The sequence below is a fragment of the Aspergillus caelatus genome (genome assembly GCF_009193585.1).
Source record: "Aspergillus caelatus strain CBS 763.97 unplaced genomic scaffold BDV27scaffold_160, whole genome shotgun sequence".
Classification (NCBI taxonomy): Eukaryota; Fungi; Ascomycota; class Eurotiomycetes; order Eurotiales; family Aspergillaceae; genus Aspergillus; species Aspergillus caelatus.
In genome coordinates, this window is record NW_022475423.1 from 11,431 (window position 1) to 34,550 (window position 23,120).

At 49.3% G+C, this 23,120-nt stretch overlaps 9 protein-coding genes across 9 annotated transcripts; 3 read left to right on the plus strand and 6 right to left on the minus strand.

Annotated features, from left to right (window-relative positions):
- Positions 1-736: 736 nt before the first annotated feature.
- On the plus strand, positions 737-1,774 carry BDV27DRAFT_166631 (putative transcription regulator PAB1642). The gene has a single exon (XM_032074246.1). It carries the CDS (start codon positions 819-821, stop codon positions 1,578-1,580), a length of 762 nt encoding a protein of 253 aa, XP_031924910.1. The 5' UTR covers positions 737-818; the 3' UTR covers positions 1,581-1,774.
- On the minus strand, positions 1,345-4,721 carry BDV27DRAFT_132411 (putative forkhead transcription factor Fkh1/2). The gene is made up of 4 exons (XM_032067874.1): positions 4,015-4,721; positions 2,922-3,944; positions 1,974-2,866; positions 1,345-1,916 (listed from the first exon to the last, which is right to left on the minus strand). The coding sequence occupies exons 1-4, from the start codon at positions 4,126-4,128 to the stop codon at positions 1,844-1,846; spliced, it is 2,103 nt and encodes a 700-aa protein (XP_031924911.1). The 5' UTR covers positions 4,129-4,721; the 3' UTR covers positions 1,345-1,843.
- Positions 4,722-4,953: 232 nt separating this feature from the next.
- BDV27DRAFT_132413 (uncharacterized protein) lies at positions 4,954-5,348 on the minus strand. The gene has a single exon (XM_032067875.1). It carries the CDS (start codon positions 5,218-5,220, stop codon positions 4,963-4,965), a length of 258 nt encoding a protein of 85 aa, XP_031924912.1. The 5' UTR covers positions 5,221-5,348; the 3' UTR covers positions 4,954-4,962.
- A 457-nt stretch (positions 5,349-5,805) lies between these two features.
- On the minus strand, positions 5,806-8,865 carry pacC (putative C2H2 transcription factor PacC; the record flags this gene model as incomplete). Its single annotated transcript, XM_032067876.1, has 3 exons — positions 8,297-8,865; positions 7,866-8,157; positions 5,806-7,809 (listed from the first exon to the last, which is right to left on the minus strand). Coding segments are annotated over exons 1-3 (1,985 nt in total), but the record flags the coding sequence as incomplete, so codon positions are not given.
- A 2,701-nt stretch (positions 8,866-11,566) lies between these two features.
- On the minus strand, positions 11,567-12,530 carry BDV27DRAFT_24803 (Ras family protein). The gene is made up of 2 exons (XM_032076124.1): positions 12,250-12,530; positions 11,567-12,185 (listed from the first exon to the last, which is right to left on the minus strand). Exons 1-2 carry the CDS (start codon positions 12,316-12,318, stop codon positions 11,586-11,588), a joined length of 669 nt encoding a protein of 222 aa, XP_031924914.1. The 5' UTR covers positions 12,319-12,530; the 3' UTR covers positions 11,567-11,585.
- Positions 12,531-13,209: 679 nt separating this feature from the next.
- BDV27DRAFT_24820 (uncharacterized protein) lies at positions 13,210-13,778 on the minus strand. Its single transcript, XM_032076125.1, has one exon. The coding sequence runs from the start codon at positions 13,644-13,646 to the stop codon at positions 13,332-13,334; it is 315 nt and encodes a 104-aa protein (XP_031924915.1). The 5' UTR covers positions 13,647-13,778; the 3' UTR covers positions 13,210-13,331.
- A 1,228-nt stretch (positions 13,779-15,006) lies between these two features.
- Positions 15,007-16,139, plus strand: BDV27DRAFT_132420 (oxidoreductase, 2OG-Fe(II) oxygenase family). The gene is made up of 2 exons (XM_032067877.1): positions 15,007-15,372; positions 15,515-16,139. The coding sequence occupies exons 1-2, from the start codon at positions 15,086-15,088 to the stop codon at positions 16,059-16,061; spliced, it is 834 nt and encodes a 277-aa protein (XP_031924916.1). The 5' UTR covers positions 15,007-15,085; the 3' UTR covers positions 16,062-16,139.
- A 56-nt stretch (positions 16,140-16,195) lies between these two features.
- Positions 16,196-20,272, minus strand: BDV27DRAFT_132422 (putative C6 transcription factor (Mut3)). The gene is made up of 4 exons (XM_032067878.1): positions 19,405-20,272; positions 18,551-19,334; positions 17,890-18,501; positions 16,196-17,837 (listed from the first exon to the last, which is right to left on the minus strand). The coding sequence occupies exons 1-4, from the start codon at positions 19,676-19,678 to the stop codon at positions 16,367-16,369; spliced, it is 3,141 nt and encodes a 1,046-aa protein (XP_031924917.1). The 5' UTR covers positions 19,679-20,272; the 3' UTR covers positions 16,196-16,366.
- Positions 20,273-20,960: 688 nt separating this feature from the next.
- On the plus strand, positions 20,961-23,099 carry BDV27DRAFT_132424 (sugar porter family MFS transporter). Its single transcript, XM_032067879.1, has 4 exons — positions 20,961-21,524; positions 21,583-21,785; positions 21,844-21,924; positions 21,986-23,099. Exons 1-4 carry the CDS (start codon positions 21,356-21,358, stop codon positions 23,045-23,047), a joined length of 1,515 nt encoding a protein of 504 aa, XP_031924918.1. The 5' UTR covers positions 20,961-21,355; the 3' UTR covers positions 23,048-23,099.
- The last annotated feature ends 21 nt before the right edge of the window (positions 23,100-23,120 follow it).

The following is a 23,120-nucleotide window of genomic DNA, read 5'->3' on the forward strand; positions in this document are numbered from 1 at the left end:
TGTTCGTGAAAATGACTTCGTTTAATATTAGTTCACGCAAGAATTGAGGCTGTATGAACTGCCCCTGAGTGACGGGGGAAAATAAAGAGGTCGAGTTGAACCTTCTACCATAAAATGAGCAATATGGCATTCTAATGTTGACCTGTATGGTATGTACATACGATTCGATGCAGAGACGAGTCTTGACCTGGACAAGCACCATGAGGTTATTGGCATAAACAGTGAGAAATTTTCCAAGCTTCTTAGCAAATAGGAACTGTCATATGTAGCCGTGTTAAAAGGGACAGAAAAGGGTAAGCTGGGGAAGGTAATGGATACTTCGTACGGAGTATAGTGAGGCAGATCTGGGAGAAGTGGAACCCATCAGTCCTCATCGACAAGTAAATCGGCTAACAATGCAACTAAGCCGAAATGCCGGGCACTGGAGCTGGGCATCGACCGCCCCTCAAACAAACGTTTACTCTGTAGATTGAACCACAACACCCTATAATATCCATCATCATATCATGAAAGTAAATTCCCATATAGAAAAGGCAATGCGAACCTCACCCCAAACACAGTATCCAAGACATATAAAACAAATCAAATCACTCCTAAAGTAAAGTATTAATGAGATAAATATAAAAACAAATGTAAACAAAATAACTGACGTAACCATTCATATTCAAGAATACCCCTCATAAAAAAACAACCCCAAAATACCCCCACCAACCCACACAACCCACACAACCTCCACCAAACACTCCCTCCCCAAACATACATCAACATCACCACACACTCACAACTAAACCCCAAAACCACCCAATTCTAAAACCAAAATGCCCGGAGGACTAACAACGCACCTAAAAACCCACAACCCCTCCACCTACCACAGCGCAACGACACACCCTTTCCTCGTGGCCGCGGGCAAGGGCCAACTCCCCAAATCCACGTTGGCCAAATGGCTTTCGCAAGACCGGCTCTATGCGCAATCCTATGTCCGATTCATTGGACTCCTGCTATCTAAATGTCAACTTCCGCATACGCCCAATAACGCTGAGACAGTGCTCGAGCGACGGATCGTCGCGGTGCTCATCGATGCGCTGGTGAATATTCAACGTGAGATCGGCTTCTTCGAGGAGGTGGCGAGGGAGTATGGGTTGGATTTGGCAGTTGTGCCAGAGGGGGAGGAGACATTCGGGCCGGGGACGATTACGCAGGCGTACATTGATATGTTTATGTCGGCGGGTAGTCCTGCGGCGAGTTTGTTGGAGGGATTGGTTGTTTTGTGGGCTACTGAGGTGTGTTATCTGGAGTCTTGGGAGGGGGCGAAGCGGGTTATGGGGAATGGGAGCGAGAGTGGGAGTGGGAAAAGGGATTTGGATGGCGGGGCGCTGAGGGAGAGGTTTATTCCTAATTGGACGAGTCTGGAGTTCAGGGAGTTTGTGGAGGGGATTGCGGAGGTAGTTGATGCTCTGGCTTCGAGGGTACTGAATAATGAGGAGGGGGACGTGATGGCCCGGTGTGAAAGGTGGTGGAGGCAGGTGAAGTGGTTGGAGGAGAGGTTTTGGCCGGATGTTCCTGTTGCGGATCAGGACTGAGATGCTGTTGGGATTGAGTAAAGATCAATGATATGATATGGTATAAATGATACTAATAGCTATAGGTACATTATCTCATTGCTCACGTCAAGTACATCAGAAAAGCAGGAAAACCAGAGAGCCTCCTGGTTAAAAAATCACGACACCATCCATTCATTCTGTTTGCTCCGTTCTATGCGGGTCTGCTCTAGCAAAAATATCGTAAGGGAAGCCATGTAACTCATACGGGGATATCAAAGGACAAGCAAAGGTAAATCGAATAATTATGAGGTTGCAGCGCTGGTGCGAGCGGCGTTGCTCAACTGCCGATGGTACGATCCAATGGGTTGAAAGCCCCTTACAACGAAGTCAGTCAAGGGTACAGCTACTAATCATAGACTTGGAAGAGCTCACCTCGCAAGATCAAAACCACCTCCATCATCTTCGTCTTCATCGTCTCCAAGATCTCGACCCGCCCCGTTTGCGGCTGACCGGACCGCCGAATCATGCTCACGCCGCGGGGGCAGTGATCGTCCAGCGCCTAGACCGTTGGCTGTACCTGGCTTACTAGGGCTGACCAAATTCGGAGGTGGCGGACTGCTACTCGGAATGCTGCCCAGTCCATCCCCAGGGTCACCCTTGAGCGGGCTCATGTCTGGAACCGGCCGGGCGGGTGTACTACCAATATCTGCAAACTTCCAAAACTGTGCTGGCGAGCTCATAGGCATAAACTTGGATGGGATTTGCGCGGTACTAGGCGGGGGCAGACGTGGTTGCTGCCGTTGTGGTGCTGGTGTAATCATGGACGATGGCCCTTCGTCATAATAGGAAGACGATAAAATTGGCGGAGAAGCTACATTGTCAGATAATCCATACCGGAGGCTTGTGCCATTGCTGCTGTTCTTGATGGCTGAGCGTGCAGGCAAGGGGGACGGTTCCTCGTAGTCTCGAACAGGCGGGCGGAGAGGATGATCCTGGGGGCCGTTCCGGCTGGCCCGCGAACCCCGTTCCGGCGTGTATGCCTCAACCGGAGCTACGGGGAAAGAACTAAACCCGGGGGACGACACGGGAGGTGACTTCTTGCTGGAGAAAACCGCCTCCAGGCCGTTGGCTCCGCGCGTGGCTGGATCTCTGGTGGCGGGGGAGGACGGTGCCGACGATTGCGTTCCCTTACGGAGCTGCTTCTTCCAATATTCCTCGCGGTACTCGGGGGCGATCTGCCACTTCATTCCCTTTCCTGGTTCATCGGTACGACGGGGCACTTTTTGGAAAGCCTTGTTCAGGGATAAGTTATGGCGAATCGAATTCTGGTCATGGGTTAGGGCAACTGAGCCGACGATCACTATGTGGGACATCACGTACCTGCCATCCGCTCTGAGAGTGACGATAGAATGCATACTTGTCCATGATCCAATTGTAGATGTTGTTGAGGGTAAGTTTTTCTTCTTCGCTGGAGAAAATTGCTTGTGCGATCAATGTGGCATAGCTGTAGGGAGGCTTCAGATCCTTGGCCGAGTCCTTGCTATAGTCAATCTCCTCCGTGCTTTCCATCATCATGCCTCGGTTATACAACGGGGACTGCTTAGCGGTCCGGGCACCAACAGTGTCGGGGGACCGTGGCGGCGGCGTTACTTGGCGCTTGAGGAAATGCGGTGCGGGCGCCAAAGACGGTTGGCCGGTTGGAGGGCGTGAAGTCTCTGGGGCACCCGATGGCACAGGGTGGGGATGGGCATGTTGCGAGGCGTCCCACGCAGCGACATCCTCTTCCCCGTTGGCAAGGCGCTGCGCGCGTTGGACGAAACTGGGATGAATATTGGCTTTATCGCCGGGGGTAACGAACATCATCTGGGTGTTGGCGATCTCAATGATGTCACCACACGAAAGGACCGCATCAGTGCCGCGCTTCAGGATGGCATTGTTCAACCGGACGCCGTTACGACCATTGACACGAATATGCCAAGAGGCCGTCTCCTCGCCGTCGTAAAAGATCTCGGCATGCAGACGTGATACGAACTTGCTAGGCCCCAAATCCACATTCACCTCTGGCAGTGCCCGTGCTGCGATGGTCACAGGGCTTGACTGCTCATCTAGCTTCTGTTCACGATCCGGTTCGCGCCCAATGTTGACATGGAGAGTTTTGACATAGTATGTCCAGTTGCGGCCGGCGATCTTTGCATAGGCACGAATACTCTGCTTGTTCTCTGTCTTCGTATTGGAGTGGTCGCGTATCACGCGCACTTCTTCGCGGGCGGCATCGAGATACGATATCACCATATCCACAAGGTCCTGGTTTTCCGATAGTTCATGTTCTGGGGATGAGTGGTCAGCCTCGTCGGCGGATTCTCCAGTCTTCATGGGACGAGTGTGAGGGGAGGTCCGTTCAACCTGCAAGCAGTATAATTAGTCACCGATCAACAGAGAGAATATATCCCAGTAAAGCAGTGCAACCACACACCTTGCGCTTCTTGCTCGATGGCCGGGTAGGTGAGGAGTCCGGAGCTTCCGCATCTGAGGTCTCTTGTAGTTGGATTTCCTTGCGCCGCGCGCGGCGCCTGTTTGATAGTGGCATATTCGATCAAACGAACTGTTGCGAATTCTGGAATGGATTTCTGTTGTTGCTTTTGTTTCTTTTTCTTTTTCTTTTTTTTTGTTTTGTAAATGGTGTAGATAACCCGTCGTATCGCCAATATTCGATCTAAGATATGATGTTGACTTTCTGTGCGCGATTCACGGGCCCATATAATTCACGAAATTCTGCGCCAAGCGAGCAAACAGAAACGATTGACGTAGGAAGAGGTTTTCAAGAAGGCGAAGCGAGGACGGCAGACAGATGACCCAAAGAGGGCAAAGGAAAACTTAGAACCGGGTGGTCGAGAGGGTAAGAACCAAAGGATCGTTTGCCACCGCGCAAGACGCGATCTGGGCGTGGCTGGCTTATTATTATTCAGCCACGGGGGAAATTTTTTTCGGCGATTGTTAAGATAATGTGTTAGGACGATCAAGCGTGGCCTAGTTGAGATTTCCAGGGAGTCGCACGGGGGGTTGAAGCGGGGTGGAACGACAAAGGGCTTGTTGTTGGAAGCGAAGAAGATACGACGTCTTGAAAGAAAGTGGGAAAGGAAAGAAAAGAGAAACGATGACGATAACGCGCGCCAGTGTTTGGGGCGTGACCGCTTCCGTGTGGGGAAGTCAAAAGGTCGGTTGTTGACGGATCGTCTAGTCTTATTAGTACTCTTTATCAGTCTACTCTGGAAATGACAGTCAGTAGTAGATCCAGACCCAAACATACACACCCTCCCTCTCTCTCTCTCTCTCTCTCTCTCTTTCTCTTTGTCTCACAACAATGAATGGAGAAAAGAGTTCAACAATCTTCCCCAGTTGGTTTCTCGGCTCACCCAACCTTTTAATATTGAATATTTATAAAAAGAAACTGAGGATCCCCAATACTACCCTCCGTGGACCTCGAATGGATGAGATCCCCGCTGCCGTAAACAGACAGTGGAGACCGACCCAGACTGAAGGAAAAAGAAGAACAGCAGGCCCTGAAAATAGAGCTATTATGGGGAATAAAAGCGAGACAAAGGCCCGGCAAATTCCCTAAGAACCCATAAAGAATCAAATGAACCCCCCCGGTTGCAGGAATTGCAGAGATCCTTCGCATGTTTCTCCCCCTTTGAGCAACATACTCCCTTGTCTAAAGTACTACGAAGTTAATACTTCCTCCCTTACTACTAAATCACCCGAGCAGCCCAGCCCTAAGATTTCACTACTCATGCAGCCATCCCTGCGACAAGCCCAACTATTCAATCGATTACTGGTTTAATATTACTTAATTCTAGGGATGAGTTTTACCCACAGTGTATGCGATACGGAGCCCTCGGGAGTGCTAATCATGGGTCAACAAGCAAACCCGAACGCTGCTTAATTCTTCCTCCACTCTCCTCGTGTGATGCATCCAACCGAACCGAATTTTGACCAGCAGGGAAAACACCGGATCGGGCAATCAGAACTTAGCATTCTCGAATTCCACTTTAACGGTACTCGTGATGGTTAACCGCCAATCCTGGACTGTGAATCCATGCTTCTGTTTGCGTCATTCTCCCCGTCTACAGTTTAGCGCCTGCCCACTGGAATGTCTTTGATCTGCATCAGCAGAAAAAAAAAATATTGAAAATTTAATTCGATAAATTTTCATTGAATTTTTCTAGAAAGGCACGGTAACATCATGAACCTTCCCTAAATATTTATTACCTTCCATTCCCTATACATCTATCTCAAAACAAAGGACAATATAACCAAATGTAGTCTGTTGTCACCAAATAAACATGGTTTGCTTGCAAACGGTTGGATTTACTTTTCCCTGTTTATTTCATGCATCGGGCTGGAACCAAAGGCATCCTGCGCAGCCTGACCAATCATAGTCTAAGTCACCCTCATTCTTCATCTCTTCCTAGCAGCTCTACCAAACTTTAAGAAATAATGCCCGAGTCTTTGGAGGAAATTATTATAAGTTAGGAAAAAAGTAAAAATAAAATGAAAAATAAATTGTACCCAATTCCTATCCTTTGCATTCGAAACTCCCCACTATACAAGAACAGAAATGTTCGAACAAAACGTTCTTACAAAAACAAATACACGACCGGCGGTTACAAAAATAGTAGGTATTCGATAGTTCACGATCCACAATTCAGAGCAAAGAAAGATAAGACAAACTCCCACAACGGTTTCGTAACGAGCCGTAAAGAAAAGGATACGCAAGAGTAGAGTAACAGATCAGGGGAATGCAAACAGAGCAAATTGAAGGATATCGCTTAATTAGGCATCTTAGAATCTCCATCCTCATCGAGTCCCCGTAGTGTCGGGTACATCACCGTATCACCTCCCGCCTCAGGTTTCACCGGAGACTCAGACTTGGCATGATGAGAAACGGGCTCACTCTCCACACCTTCCATGTGGCCATCAGGTCCAGCCTCTGGTGTGCGCGACTCACGAGTCATGCCTGAATCGCCGTCATATTCACCCCGCTCGAGACGAGATGCAATGTAATTGCGCAGGTACTCGATAAGGCGGACTTTTTCAACCCACTGCACATCTGATCGCTCAGCGACCTCAGTCGCGGCTTGGGCCGTCCGCATTGTCTCTGCTTCGTTTGCCGAACCCGAAAGAGCAGGGTCAATCAAGCTAGCGGAGATGCGACCGGGTGATGAGGGTGCTTGACGCGGCTTGGCAGGTGGTGTCCGCTCTCCGTCGTCCTTGTTATCATGAGACAGATCCATCGGCTCAGGTAGATGGCGCTCCTCTGGTCTTGCGCGTTGCAAGGTGCCACCAGTATACCGGCGACGATCATCATGGTCAAAGATACCACCAAGGGTGGATGGAGGAGCTGCGCTTGATGTGGTCGGGTAGCCAGCAGTCATGCTGTCAGGCATAGTAGCTGACGGCAGGCGAGGGTACATGCTTGAGCCACCTTCATGATGAGGAGGAGATACCCGGCTTGTTGAGTGCAAGGAAACGGGTGACCGACCAGAAGTATACGATTGTGCACTTGAGGGTGGTGTGAGTGCGGGTGTTCCAGTAGGCGAATGGGCCGCAGGATTGGCCAAAATGGGGCCTGCGGAAGTGGTGGCCGTAGCATGGCTTGGAGGCAGCTGACTGGGTGGCGAGTGGGTGGTGCGATAACTCATGCCGCCATGAACGTAATGGGCACCCGGTTGAGCAACACCGGCAGCTGCCACATTATCGTCATTCTCATAGATAGTGTCCTGCATTTGTTGCAAGAACTGATCGATGTTGATCAGGTCGTTCTTGGTACGGACGTTACTCATGGGGGGGAGATGGTACGCGGGAGCGGGAGGATGGCCACCAGGGCTGTAGCCTCCGCCACCTACGGCCACAGGCGCAGGCATGGGTTGATATTCAGGGAGTGGGCCGCCGCTGAGAATGGGGAGAGACAGGCTTTGTAAACCAAGTAGGCGTTGCCCAACCGCGGCGTAGGAGTTTGGATCAAACTGGCGGCGCTTAAGGTCACCGAAGAACTCGTTCAGCGCATCATATCCACGCTTTTTCGACTCGTATGATGCGTGGCCGGCCTCATGTCCATGGTTTAGCGCATAGTAGACGTTACCGTAAGACGGGTTCGCTGGTTGAGGTGGATGATGAGATTGATAGTATTGAGGAGCTCCGTGAGCATAACCCTGGCTGGGGACAGGGTTCAAGGCGGGTTCGAAGTAATGCGTAGCTGTAGCATAACCTAGAGCTCCATAAGGTCAGCTACGCAGCAGATACGGCTAGCGACATAGAACACACCTTTTGCTGGGTTACCTCCAAACATTATATCTGGGTTCCGGGAACCCGGTTCAGGTGACCGAACCAGAACCGAATCATCTGCATGTGTCTTGACATGTTTCTTCAAGTCCTGAGGGCGCTTGAAGGCCTTTCCACAGAAGTCGCACTTGTGGGGTTTTAAGGGCACATGTACTCGGATATGAGAGGTGATATGGTCGCGCTTGACAGTGGTAGTTCGGCAACTGCCCCATTGGCAGGTCAAGTTGAGGTTATTTGTACTCTTGCGACCTACATGACGTTCGCAGACATGCTCCTGTAAAATGATCAGCTACGTTCAAAAAGCAAGCGCTCCGAGAGGCTCCTATGTGGTATGCCGAAAGGACAAGTGGCAACAATGCCTGCTGTGTGGGGTGACGATGAGCGCAGGAGGTATGGGACCACGGTGAGCTTACATAGAGGGATTCTGGGGTAGGACACTTCTCAGCACATCCTTGCCAAAGACAAGACAACTCTTCGGCCGGGCGCGCAGCACCATTAACAGGGGGAGATGCTACAGCTGCGGTCGCTGCGGCTGCGGTTGCCGTCACCGAGGATGTCGTGGTAGCAGAGACTTGAGGCGGCGACTGGGTTTGGGGTTGCTCCTGTGTAGTCGACGCGGCAATAGGAGCAGCCGCAGTTGAAGGGGAAGTGGTGTCTTGGGGTTCCGACATTGCCAAGACAATTTCTTGTCCCTTTCTTGGGAGCGGAAGTCGTCGTAAAAGGACTCAATACAAGTCAAACCAAGTGAGATTTCCCTCGGTAAGAACCAAAGATGTCCAAACTAAGGAACTTCTGGCTAATAAGGAAGATCAGGGATGGGGAGAGAAGGTAATACGCGATGAGTTGGCAATGACAACAACTACCAATGCAACACGCGTATGTTACCGGATATAGAAACAGTTGCGAAAACAAAAGGTGATATAATAAAAGAAGGGGAGTGAAGGGAAGACTGGGAAAAAGACAGACAGGACAAGTCAGGGGGGGGGAATATGGGGAGAGATAAGAAGAGAGGAAGTCTTGGAAGCAAGAGGGGGAAGGCTTGGGTTCTTGTCCTGTGCGGACATCCGGAGCCGAGCCTTGCCCAGAAAAGACCGCTTGCACAGCCCGGCGGAGGACAGGGACAAGACGACAAGACCGGGCCAAGAATGATGCGGGGCTGTGGCGCTCCTTACGTCCCGTATTAGTCTGGTACGATACCGCACGTGCAGGAAAATTAGGCCACCACTTTTTTTCCTTGTTCTATTCTTTCGCAGGATAATTGGTAAAGCAAGGGAAAAAGAAAAAAAAAAGGAAAAGAAAAAAATAATTGTCTAACATGATGGATTCCTTTCTCACGATGATACATCCAACGCACCGTACTAACTCAATATTATTCCCCAATATAGTGTCCACATGTCACCAAGGGGACTTCGATCGGCAGCCGACCTGAAACGTACCATACAACAGCATTACCGGAGACCTGCGACCCTCGGGCCCCGCTTACACATGAATGGAAAGTGCTGGGTTAGCCCCAATCAGACCCTGGAAAGAGGGAGGTATCGCTAACCTGATTGGGTCAGTCCCCGGGGAAATTTAAACGAGATCACGAGCGGTTACCTGAAATCAAACCACGATTGGCCTTCTCAAAGGAACCGGCAACGAGCCTAGAGCCGATTTCTAAATTACCTCATCTTCGACCATAACCGGGCCAAGAGTGCTTTTTCAGAAGTCCTGGTCTGCAGTGGTAACCACGGATACTCTCTTGGCACCTCCCTGTCTTGGTCTCCCGCTCCGTGAAAGTCTTGGGAGTGGCCAAGATGATGAATCGAGACTGTCATACTTGGCGCGAGACTTAATAATCTTGCTGCCTTGGCTTTGTGGCATTTTGAGGTTCTTGAACGGCTGCTAAACTTTATCCCAGGGAGGTCTAACTCTATGGAAAGAGGACTGAACGCGACGTTTTACGAGCCGGAAAAACAAGAATGGGGAAAGGAAATAAAACAAAGAACAGGGCTAGCCAATAGTTCGACGCCCACCAACAATCTCTTTCTCATCCATTAAATTGCATAAGCACACCATTCATATTTGTCAAGTGGATGTCCGTTGAAAGAGCGTTTGCCAAGAGATTCCAATTCTGAGGTTAAGGTATGGAATTCGATCCATGATGGGTTGGGGTACTACCCACGTGCTTCTGGAAGAGGAACGGTTATCACTTCAGAGGGAACTTTCCAACACAGGTGCATCCTCCGAATGTCCCCATCCTTATCTAATCCTTGAGTCCACTTTTTCTTCTTCAAACTATTTCCCGGAAAGGGTATGACAGTCACCTCGTTCGCCGAGATACAGACTGAGTTGAAACCTCTCATCTCATAATCTTTGGTTGTCTATCAAAACTAACCTTTGGAATGCCTCCCTGTCCATTCCATTTCTAGAATGGTACAGGGGTACATACATCGTTAGCAAAATCTGTATGAAATACACGTATACATACATACAGCACAAATTTTTGCAACACCGAGTGACTGACCTTTTACTAAGGCTCAGGTAGAAGGCGCCGTCAACGGCAGCCCATACTCGATAGTTATCCTGACACAAATCGATTCCACCGGTCTTAGTGTTCTACAATAGCTTAGCGACCGAAATCCTTACTAGCTTACAATTCTTGATGGGCAAACGGAATGGACGAACAATCTTCACCGCAGCGAAACACATAATGCTGTTCTCGAGGGATTTTCCTCGCATGAAATGCCCAAGTTACTTAAGCAGGAAACCTTCTATCCCGAATTCGTCACTCACTTCCGTTACTACTAGTAAAGCTACTATGTTACCTACTTCGCTTCTGTCAGGTCCGTTCCACTCCTGCAGACTTTCTGGCTGTCGTAAAAATAAATACAAGAAAAAATAGCAATTAAAGGCTTAAACATAGAAAAGATAAAAGGAAAATACTATATATCTAAGGGGTAAAGTAACATTACACTGGGGACTAATATCCCGACTAGCAGCACCGTTTTAATCTCAAATCTAGCGGATTAAATGTCTAGTGGCTCTCGGCCAGTCCTTATTAGCCCCAACGTTGTAATATTTTAGTACGTGCATTAGTTCTCAATATATTATGCACCCATCCATGGATGTCCTCCGCTTGTACTCGGTACACAAGAACTTACGAGCCTTTCCCCGCACTTTTACTCCATACACAATGTAGGAGTACACTTTCCTTATAGGAACTTTTACACACTATTCGAGCGCGTTTCATGCTGTTTCGGTGGGTGTTGATTGCTGCTTTATGTTGGATTGATTTGACGGGAGACAAAGAATATAGACCGCAATAAATTATATATCCCAAAATATATAATTCGCAACCTTTTATATAGACTCCAGCTCTTAAGCACTTATGCTATATTCGTCGCATCTGTCAGCTCATGAACAAGTCTAAACAGAGATATATATATATATATAGAAATATAGCTAGTAGACAATGAACCGTATCCAACATCATCTTCTCGGTATCTATTCTTCTATATTATCTTGATAGTAAAGAATCATAATATCATACAAATACGTAAAAAGGAAAAGTGGACATGACACGTAAAGATTGCATATCCCGGGAAAAGGGCCAGCACATATACCTGATGCCGGGAAATTTCCATCTAGAACTCAAGAGTACACCAACCTCGAAAACGCATTAATCTTTAATGATCTCTAAGAATGATATCCACCCCATCATCATAGGATAACGCAATTACAGCTACCAGGATGTCTCCGATGAAATGGTCTATACCGCTTCGTCGTCGTTGCAGTCCCATCAGCTTGCGAGAAAAGCGAATGATCAGCCTCATACCGACGCTTCCGAATCTTTCGAACCGCATGATTGAACGCCGCCTCAACATTAACATTATCCCTAGCAGAAGCCTCAACATACTCGCCGCACAACTCTTTAGCGAGCCCCATGCCCTCCGATTCCGACACAGCCCGCTTATGTTGCAGGTCACTCTTATTCCCGACCAAGATCAAGGGCGCAAAATGCGGCGGGCCCGGATGCGTAGCAGGTGGGTTTATCGAGTGGTCATCTACAATCTCCTTGATCTTTCGGACCTGGTCGTAGTATTTTCGAACATGAGTGAACGATTCCCGAGATGCGACATCGAAAACCAAAACGAAGACTTCGCCCTGTCGAATCCATTCCTCGATTAGCGTGGCATACTGCTCTCGGCCGGCGGTGTCTATGATATCGAGTTCGCACTCTTTACCGTCGACTACGGTGGATTTGCGGATACTGTCGTCCGCTGTGGCTTCATGTGTGTTGGAGAAGTGGTCGAAGCAGAGCTTGAGCGTGTCAGTTACTGGTAAGTTGGCTTTTGGGCGTTCGATGGATTGGTACTTTACTTACCCGTAGAATGAGTGCTGATTTGCCCACGCCTTCGTCACCGACTATGACTACTTTTACTTTGTCTGGCATGTCTGGCTGACTTAGGCGTGGGTGTGTTCATCAAGGATTGTAGAGAGTATCAGGAACAGTTGAATGACTCCAAAGACAGCTCGGGGCTATTTGTGTATATGAACTATTTCTCTGTTAGCAATCTTCAGACTCTCTGGAATTCTAGACCCCACGTCATCAACATGGAAGTTCGAGGCAGTCCGAAAATCGGCCGATCGGTAAGCTCGCAGAGACGCATTATATAACCAATTCTACTTTTGTAGTCTATGAAACGAATGGCATGGTCTAGTCCAATATGAACGGGATGGTCATGTTACCACCTTGGGTAAGTGAGAGGCGAACCCATTACATCATAATGCTAATTAGGGCATCGAAACCACACCCGCCGAGATACACAGTATCGGATGTTTTTCATGAAGCGGAACCACGGTGCCAATTGCTATTCCACGTGATAATAATTCCTCAACTTCCAGCAGAACGCTTGTGGCGTGCGGAAGGCGCGTTTATATCATCGGTACGCAAAGCTGACATGGGCCGATCCACTCAATCCCAAAAGTCGTGTTAGGGTTGTCGGAATTATTGCATCGACCAGTGAAACCAGAGAAAGAGGGGTTACTCCACAACTCGCCGTAGTTTCCTGATGTCACATGTGCGACGATCGAGCTGTGGGGTTGGTCTCGCGTACGTTTGTTTGCTACTGTCCCAAGGACAATGCCTTGACCCTGAAGGCCCCCCTCGCTTTTGCGCCCCTGGACTACCTATTCCGGTGACCTCTAGGATTTTCGGTGTAAGGTGAAGAGTATGTAAGACATTATTCATGGCCAGGACATCCTGATATACACCATTTTAACTAACAGTGTTGCAGTCTTAACTCATAATAGATTATCAGACACGAGACGAGAGAGAAGTAACTAACACTTGAAACCGATCATTCTAATGAGCGTAACGAATCATAACAATGATGTACAAAGATTGAATGCTTCATCATGACACGCTTTTAAACCATCACAGTAATATATGCCAAAAACTCCACCTTAATCAAAAGCACTCCAAGCGGCATCGACTAGATCCGCCTCATCCAGGGCTCGACTGCCTTTCTGCATCTTGGCGCCATCCGTGAAAGCATTAGAGTCCGGCACAGGATTTCCATCTTTATCCATTGTAGTCTGAAGGAACTCCTGTAGCGTCATCCCCGAAGTCAGGTCCTCTCCCCGGGATTCGCCGGCCGAGCGAGAGGTATCCTGCAATCTCGAGGCTGCAGCCTGGTTTTGAGCCGTATTTTGCAGCCGCCGCTGTTGAACTGTAGGGTCGGGGAGGAGAAATTCTGGATCGGCCGTCGGAGTCGGCATTGTGATTTTCACTGTGATTTTGGGCTCTGTGGTAGTTAGTCTTCAATCCTTTGGTCTGTGGTGAGCTGTCGTGAAGGGGGGAGGCGCTGCCTCGAGATGAAAGGAACAAAAACAAACCAAGTAGAAGATGAATACGGCTGGTTAGATATGGAAAAAAATGCACTTAGAGAATCCTCACTTTAATACCTCGGATATTGAGTGGGGAAACAGCAACGAAGTTGTTACTCGTGGACAATAGGGTTTAGTGGCGCCTATTTTGATACTGCTATGACGCTCTCGATGTAAACGAAGTCCCAATCACATCCAGAGCTTGACAGGATATAGTTCGATGGTGATATCAGGAGACCAGTTTGCTGTTGCTTTAACGTGATCTTCCAAAGATATTGTTCTGACTGATCGTATGCATCCTGTCCCAGTTGGTGCCTGAGATTGAGAATGGGGATGTCTATCCATGTTGGGTGCATTTTAGGCGCGGAAGATGGAAGGAGACTTCTATGGAGATGAATGAGTGTGCCAGGTACCTTGCTCTTTCTATAACACTGAGTTTATAATTTTCTAGTTGCGGTGTTCAAACGAGAATACTGGCAGTTGGACCAGGTCTGTCGGGCAGAGTTGATAGAGATCTGGCAGGTTCTTTAAGTCAATCATTCTACAGAAAACGATGGAATCATCACATTTCACGCTTTGACCACATAAGTCCCGTAACCATTCTTTACTCAGCAGGGAAAGTAATATGCGACTCTTTAATAGATATCTTGACAGTAACATGAAGCGTTGCTATTCATGGTTTCTGTAAAAACAGTGTATAATTTGAATTGTTTTTCTCCAACTCCTACCCGATTACCCCCCATACAGCTAACTTGCTTCTATAAGGGCAATATATAATTGTTCTGTGAGCACTCCTGGGCACTCACTGTTCACTCATTGATCACTCATTGAACATATACTAACCGCACCGCTCGCTCCTGGATTCTTCTGATATGCCAATCTCTATAAAGTCTCTAAAGTGTACATAGAGTAAAGCTGTCTAATCTATAATATAGCTTATTACTTTTGTGAAGGCATCATGGACGAGCCCTAAGTAAGCAAACTATCATGACCTTCTGGTTTTGTCTTAGCTCTAGTCATCTACCCCAAGGGGATAGTATCCCCAAGCCAACCACAATGATGTCGAGAGGGGTAGCACTAGTAAGTACTTGCGTATAGAAAGTAGTTGATCAGCGATAGAAGATACTTGCTTCATCCGGTCTAGTACGACGTCCCACACTCACGCCCTAAAACCAAACAAGCAATTCCGCGATCAGCCGGCGCTCGCATTCTGGACTTTTGCTGAATAAGTATATCGATTAACTAAACCCTTCCCAGATCTCCAAAAACAAACATCCTTTCCCTCTCCATGTGTATATATATTACATATATCTCTTTCTACCCAGGAAAGCATGTTAAAACTCTCAACAATTCTCGGCTCCCTCTTCTACCTCATCCCAATCTACATCTTCCTTATTGCTCCGGTCCTCCGTCAACTCTTTTCCCCCTCCGAAGAAGACCTCGCCTTCGACCACCAAGGCCCAATCCTAAACGACACCTTCTTCAGTCTAGACGATGGCATTGAGCCCACCTGTCCCCCGGACAATTACCGGGTCCATCTCCTCCGTCGCGACCCATTGGTAATTTATATCGAGGATTTCCTCAGTTCCGAGGAAGCCGACCACCTCGTTGAGCTCGGGTGAGTTCAACCAACCCCATTGCGCAAGCGCAAATCCATCTACTCTGTACCTTCCCACACACACATAGCACAACAACGACCAGGATAAACGAAAAGCAAAAAAGAAAGGGGTACTGACAACCATCATAAAAAAAAAAAAAAGCCAAGAAACCTACACCCCCTCCATAATCTACGACGGCACGACAGAAAGACTTGACCCCGATACGCGACTCTCCGACCGTGCCCTCCTTGCCCGTACCAACACAGTCCGTTGTCTCGAGAACCGCGCAAAGGCCTTCCAAGGCTGGCAACCGCACCTGTACATCGAGCGCATGTGGGCCCAGCGGTACAACGCCTCCGGCCACTACCGGCACCACTATGACTGGATGGGCTCGGGCGCGCGTGGCGGCGACCGCGCCAGTACGTTCATGGTGTATCTCAGGGACGAGTGTACCGGTGGTGGGACGAACTTTCCGCGGTTCAAGAGGCCGAGGGATGAGAAGTGGTGTCGGTTTATGGATTGTGAGAGTGAGGCGGAAGGGGTTACGTTTCGGCCGTTGAAGGGGAATGCGATCTTTTGGGAGAATTTGAGGCCGGATGGAAGTGGGTATTTAGAGACGTGGCATGCGGCATTTCCGGTGACGGAGGGGACGAAGGTTGGGTTGAATATTTGGAGTTGGTATCAGTCGCCGAGAAGGAAGACGGCGTGATTCTCTTCTTTTTTTTTTTTCACCCTAATATATTTTATTGGGTTGTTTTCTTGGATAGAGGTGGTGGAGTTATTGTACTATACGTGTATCATACTATATAGAGAAATATATATAGATCGTCTGCTAAATAGACACTTCTATACCCCGAGAGCCTGTTATGTACAAATCAACATGAACATTTCATCTATATACGGATAATGATACTCATTAACTACACGAAACCCACAAACGCCGCATCAATATCCGTACTCCATTGCTCGTTACATTAACTTCGTGGAATAGCAAAAGAAAGGTATCATACCAAATCAATTTCCAACATTCATCCATTGGATCCAATCGTCGCTGGGAAGTCCGTTGCCGGTCCGGCACGCATCGGTGTTCCCAAAGATATCGTCCAGCGAGATCCCTAAATCAATGCCCATCCCCATGGAATTGTCCTCGACACCCATGCCGAAGTTCTGCACATTCCCTGATGGCATCGGCGGCTGCGTCGACTGCTCCGTGGGGAAGTTTTGAGGCTGAAAGTTGTAACCCTGCCACATGAAGTTGTTGTTCGGGAGAGATACCAGATCGGGACTGTTGACTGCCTCTCCACTCGCCGGGGTGGATGCGTGTGAAACAGGCGACTGTAACCGCGACTGGCTCACAGAAGAAGGGTTTGCTAACCGCATAGGGAGAGCAGCATTCATGAGTGTTGGGGTGTTGTTGTTGGAAAACAAGGGAAAGTTGCCTAGACCATCTAGAGTCGGTGTGGACACCCCGATAGCGTTCGTGGGATCAGTCGAAGATGGCGCCGACCGCTGCGTCGCGAGATCCCGCCCGAATTGCATGGCTCCACCGTCCTGTCGGAAATGGTCATTCTCCAAGGTAGACATCGGCTGGGTCGGGTAGGCAAAAGGATCATCAGAGGGAAACATGATGGGCATCAGATCAGGAAGGTTGGTTGGATTTGTGAACTGCTGGGCGACAAATGGACTCGTGGGCATGTCCTGCGTGGTCATGGACATTGGCAGGGGAGATGTGTTGGATGAGGCAGCGATGGACTCGGTTGCCTGTGTCTCGGATGGGGTTGATATGGTTTCTAATGGCGGTTCGGGCGTGGACGAAAACCAGGGGGGTGGAGTGTTCGCTGGACGAGAATTTGATCGGCTATGGCGGGGAGGGTTGTCGTCTAGGTTTTTGGGCATATTACTGGCCTCTTTGGTTGACCTGTTCAACAACTGAATAGGGAATGTGCTCGCTCTCTGCGGAGGAGGCATCGCGGGTGGGGCCGTAGGACTTTTAGCATTACCTGGTTTGCTGCTACTGGATGGGGCAGGGCGCTTTAGATTCACCGGATTGACTTTGCTCTGGCGGTTCTTTAATAATTCCGGAAGACTCTTGAAAAGGCAGATGAGGCTTTGGGAGCACCGATCCGCCGCCAAGCTCTTCTTTGCCAGGCCTGCCAAAGTGTTCTTGCCTTCCATGGCATCCTTCAACACGCCGTCTTTAGCTGTGGGAGAGTCGGGATTTTCGAGCACAAAGAACAGCAAGGATAGGATAGCAAAGTAGGTGGTATACATGGTAAACCAGTAGGAACCATTAAGCAGACCTCTCTTGTGCATACCAGTGGTGATATGAACGATATTCCGGGAAACGCTAACGCATGCAGCGGCACAGGCGTAGGATCGCCGATCGACGCCCCGGGCCTGAGAGCCGCTCGAGACATAGTGCAAGAAAGGGCGGTACATGACCACTTGCACATGGGCATAGCTGATGCGCAGCAACTGCCGTACCCTAAAGCAAGTTAGTTTTGGTCCCACAAAAGGGTAGAGATGATCCAATATACCTCTCGAGTTGAGGGGACACTTCGGTCCCCGGTCGCAAAGCCGCTGGTAGTTCCTCCATCCAAGCCTGAAGATCCCGCTCAATCTCCCGGATCTTGGAATGACTTACAACATACCGTTGATCCGACTTAGATCGGTGCTGGGCGTTTTTAACCGGATAGATATATTTCACCACTTTCAGCATAATGCTTGAAAGCCGTGTGTGCGCATTGGCACCTGCCATGAGTGGCGTATAATCCGCTGGTGTGGGCAGGATGCCATCTGAAGTGATGAACTCGCCGTCGATCGACATTGGGTATTCCTGGTCGATGTCATCATCACTTAGCATCTGGGGTAGCCCCAAAAGCGTGCTGACATAGACGTCCATCTTCCGAATAACCCAAAAGATACGTTTCCGCAGCTCTTGTTCGAGGGGGTTAAAGTTGGCTGATACCGAGCGGTGCAGGCCCAGGCGTAGGGCAGAGCGAAGGGCAATGCCGACATATGAATAACAGGTGCTCAGCTTGGCAGATGATTGCAAGAACAATACCATGAAGCAAATTGTCTGAAGTGAGGTCAAGTCGCGGCAGTCAGTGATCTCTAAGAGCTGCCGCCCGGCTTTGAAGTATTGAAACCTGGCTGGAGTTAGCGAATATATAACTTTAGCGCCAAGGATAGACATACCCTTGGCCGATGGCGCTTTCATAACCGGAGAGATCCAGGGTACCAGTCCCATCATCCGAGAACAAGCAACCGACAGCCATCACAATGTAGAGGAGTGGTAGAAAAGCATGCTCCTCGTTGGTATACTGCTCAGGCAGGGTATCGTAGATCCGATCTAGCATGGCGTAAAACGAAGGTTCGTGAACAAATCGCATCAGAGAACAGCCATCTTCCAAGGCATTGTGACACAGACGTCGTGCCACACTGCGTGACGGCAGGTCATGAGTGGGGGGCAGCGATGCATCCTGCGGGGACTCCGATGCCGACTTGGGACTGTCCAACATTTGTGAGATGGGTCGCGATCGCAAGGCCGGCGCTGAGATGTCAACGGCACCCAACTGCTTTCGAAGTCGTCGGAGGAATGTGATGCCGGAGGTGTGCCCATGATAATCCCAGTGACCCTGATCGTCCAGGTCCAGATAGCCTGAATTATCCACCATCGATTCGAGTAGAGATTCTTCACCGCAACAGTTATCTGATGGAGCATCCGCTGAGCCCGTAGCAACGGTCGAGGGATTGGAGCCGTTGGTGGTCACGGGCGGTTGCTGTGGCTGATGCTTCTCGCGCTTGACGGCGGCTAGCATTTGTTCGGTAGCATGCTCATCGAATCGGGGATCGTCCAGATTGATGTCGGGAAGAACGACTCGGAGGAGAGCCTCAGCCTTGTGTAGACGGGCTTCGAGGGCTTCCACATACTGAGGGGCCGGATTACGGCGACGATTCGACGGCTGGTCATAGGTACATTCTACGGACGGGGAGTAAGTAACGTGCCAACTATACAAGTATTGGAGAGAACATGAAGGGGAATTACTGACCATAGCTGTATACGGTACAATGAGTACATGGTTGTTTCCCATCACATTTGATCTTTTTTCGCCGACATTCGTCGCAAGCTCGGGTTACACGGCGCCTCTTCTGCATGGGGATGGAGTCTTTGGCTGTCTTTGAGCCATCTGGGTCGTGCGATGTCTGTAGAGAAGAGGGGTCTGCATCATCATGGTAGAATACTGAATCAGAAGGGCCCGATGGATCATCGTCCGTCGCATTATCCGCCGACGCGGTATGGAAAGCGCTGGACGGAGTACCCATGGCGCGCGCGATTATTCAGTCCAGGGGGTCGGGGATCGATTAAGGCGGTCGGCGCTGAAGCATGCAAGGGAGGGAGCTCCGACTGAATAGCGTTTGTGGAATCAGGAAAGTGTTCTGGGCGTCCCGAGAGAACGAAAGAAGCGCGAGACTAATTTGATCAGCAAGGAGCAATGCCCGCGTGGCGATCCGACCGTTATCGTCCACGAGGGTGGAATTGACGTTTCTCACAGGTTCATCGAGCAGGAGGAGGAAATGACGACGGTGCGATTCGTTTTTCCGACGGATCGCAAGTGGGATCCAATCACTGGGCTAGAAAAAAGCTTTTTGTTATTTGTGCTTCTGTGGTTGTGGTATTCCTTTTCCTTGAAAATAATTATCCGACAGCGGGTGTGCTGAAGTTATAGGAGATCTGTTAAAATTAATAATTGCGTTCTGGGATGAGTCAAATAATCCCCGCGGAAATTCACAATGATGACCTTGTACCAGACTCAGAAAAGTAACAAGACCAGGGAGCAGCGGGGTCGTCGCGATCAAATTGATAATAGCTGTCGCTTTAAGTTCTGGAAGGCTTTTTTCTTTTTTTTTTTTTTTTTTGGTTTTTTTAGAAGCCTTGCTTTACCTAAACGGTGGTCCGATTTTAATTGGGGACTGTCTTGGTAAATTGAAAGAGGAAAAAGTTAGGCTGGAAAATGTGGAGAAAATGAGCTCAGGAAGGGCAAAGCGAATACGACTGGAAGAGTGGTAGACAAACTTAGTGACGAGAGAAGTCAAGTTTCCAAGACCAGGAGATCCACTGGCGGAAGCGACCAGAACGTGTCTAGAAAACAGAAAAGAAGGAAAAATATGCAAAGGTGTCAAGGACCGCGTGAGAGAGGGAGGGACGAAATAATCACTCATTAGCGGGATTGAGGTAATTGTCGGGGTCTGAGCCGACCAACTCCATCAACTAGTGGAACAGAGAAAAAACTTGGCCTCGGCGATCTGATAGCGGCTGACGGCGATTCGATCCTTTCGAATCCTTTGCCCTGCCAGTCCCCCGTCCTTTTGGGTCTAGCGCCGGAACCGGCCTTGGAGGTCTCGGAAAGCCTTTCTATACGTCAGGGAGAAACCTGTTTCAAATTCCAATTTTTAGGTAAGGCTGAAGAAATGCTAGGGTAATGAATGCCATGGCGCCTCAGGCAGTCCCGGTTGCTTTCCACTTCTGTCAGGCGAGAATTACCTCAGAAAGCTAACCTTATCCTTTTGTTACGGCGGATTTCAAATCCTCAGGATATTTGGACCTCCTGTACATACCTTGAAGTATTCCATACATCTTCACCTAGAATAACATCAAACCCATTTCAATCCTCTTCTACTACTTCCCTCATGTTCACCATTGCGAATGAGGGTTTTGTTCCGCTCTCAATCAACCGGATTGCTCCCATTTAACTAGCTGTGGCATTGACTGATGCATTGCCTTGGCATTCTTCCTCCTTTCTGACATCGCCACCATACGGAACGTCACAAAAAAAAAAAAAAAAGTACCTTTCCCCATTATCAAGAATCTCATCAGCCGTTGGAAATCACCTATGGAAATATACAAGAAGGCAGTGGAATACACGAATGGGGTCCTTATAGATACCATACCACCTGCAGTCGAACGCTGAGCACATCACTTGCCAGTCCAGGCTTTGCCCCATGGCTTACTATCTCGTCACCCTTTGCTGCGTCTTCGCAACTCTGGGATCCTTTCTCTTCGGCTATGATTCCGGCGTGATTTCGTCCACCCTTGATCAAGAGGATTTTCAGAATCGCTTTCATCACCCCTCTGATGCCGCAACGGGTGGTATAGTCGCTTCTTACAATGGTATAGGCTCACCTACAAACGACGTTCGGACGCTAAACACCTTCTAATTGGAATTTAGGGGGCGCGATTCTAGGTTCCGTTCTGGTCTCATACATCTCCGATCCATATGGACGGCGTCCCGTCATCTTCGTTGGAGGGCTCCTGGGAAGCTTGGGTGCAGCATTGCAAGCTGGTGCCGTCACTGTCGCCATGCTCATTGCAGGCCGATTGATTGCAGGTTTGGCTGTGGGCTTGATGTCGTCCGCAATTCCCGTTTACTGTGTACGTCTTTCCCGTTTTTGGTGTCGTATTGCACTTGAGTCGTACTGACTCTTCTTAGAGTGAGGTTTCTCCTCCCCGGATACGCGGCTTTTTGGGCTCCATGCAACAATGGATGATTGGGATGGGGTTTGTTGTCGCTGTATGTCATATCGCTCTCTTCATCTGGATAGCTTTGAGTTTGCCTTACTAACCCCGGCCAGCAATGGACTGGATATGGCTGCTCTCTTCATACCGGTGCCCTTACCTGGCGTCTCCCCTTGGCCATCCAAGCTGTTCCCGCCATGGTCCTCTGTTGTGGGGTTTGGTTCCTTCCCGAGTCTCCGCGCTGGCTGATCGAGAAAGGCCGCGCTGAAGCCGGTCGAGAGGTCCTTGCTCGCTTACATTTAAACCGGGATAAGTCTAATATCCACATGGTTGAAGCCGAGATCGCCCAAATCAATGACAGCATCGCCGAGGAACGACGTTCCGCCGTACACTCCTGGCGCGAGCTAGTAAGCAAGGCTCGCTGGCGCCATCGCCTGTTACTTGCGTGCGGTATTCAAGCGTTTACCCAATGCTCAGGTACCAACATCATCTCAAACTACAATCCAGGCCTGTACAGGACGCTAGGACTGAAGGGCACAACCCCGCTCATGCTACAGGGGATATGGGGTGCACTGGCCCAGTTCTGGAATACAGTGTTCATGCTTTTCGTTGACCGTGTAGGTCGTCGCAAGCTGATCATCACTTCCCTGCTCGGCATGGGTGCCACCATGTGCATAGAAGCGGCCTTAGCCCAGGCCAACGGCGGCTTTCATGACCCATCTGCCAACCCGGATGCCGTCCGTGCCGCGATCGCCATGTTCTTTGTCTTCTCTATCTTCTTTACTAGCCTTGGACTTATCTCCTGGATCTACCCGTCTGAGATCTTCCCGACAGCGATCCGCGCCCGCGGCTCATCACTGGCAACCGCTACCAACTGGAGTCTGAACCTAGTCTTCGCGCAATGTACGCCAATTGCGAGGTCGAGCATGGGCTTTAATTATTTCTATTGCTTCTTCGCTTTTAACTGGGTGGCCGCTGCCATCACTTGGGCCTTTTACCCTGAAACCGCTGGCAAGTCGCTTGAGGAGGTCGAACATATCTTCTCACCTAGCTCTCACGATGATACTCCGCGTTCTGTGCCAGACCTCAAGAATGATGTTGTTGCTGTCTCGAACCCTGCAGATAGCGACTGGTCTAGGGAGAATCTGGAGCTTAGCTGCCATGCCAAAATGTCATAGTATATATAGACCAAATGTGTAGTATATGTAGACTAGGATATGCAAGTAATAGTTTTTTTTTTTTTTTTTTTTT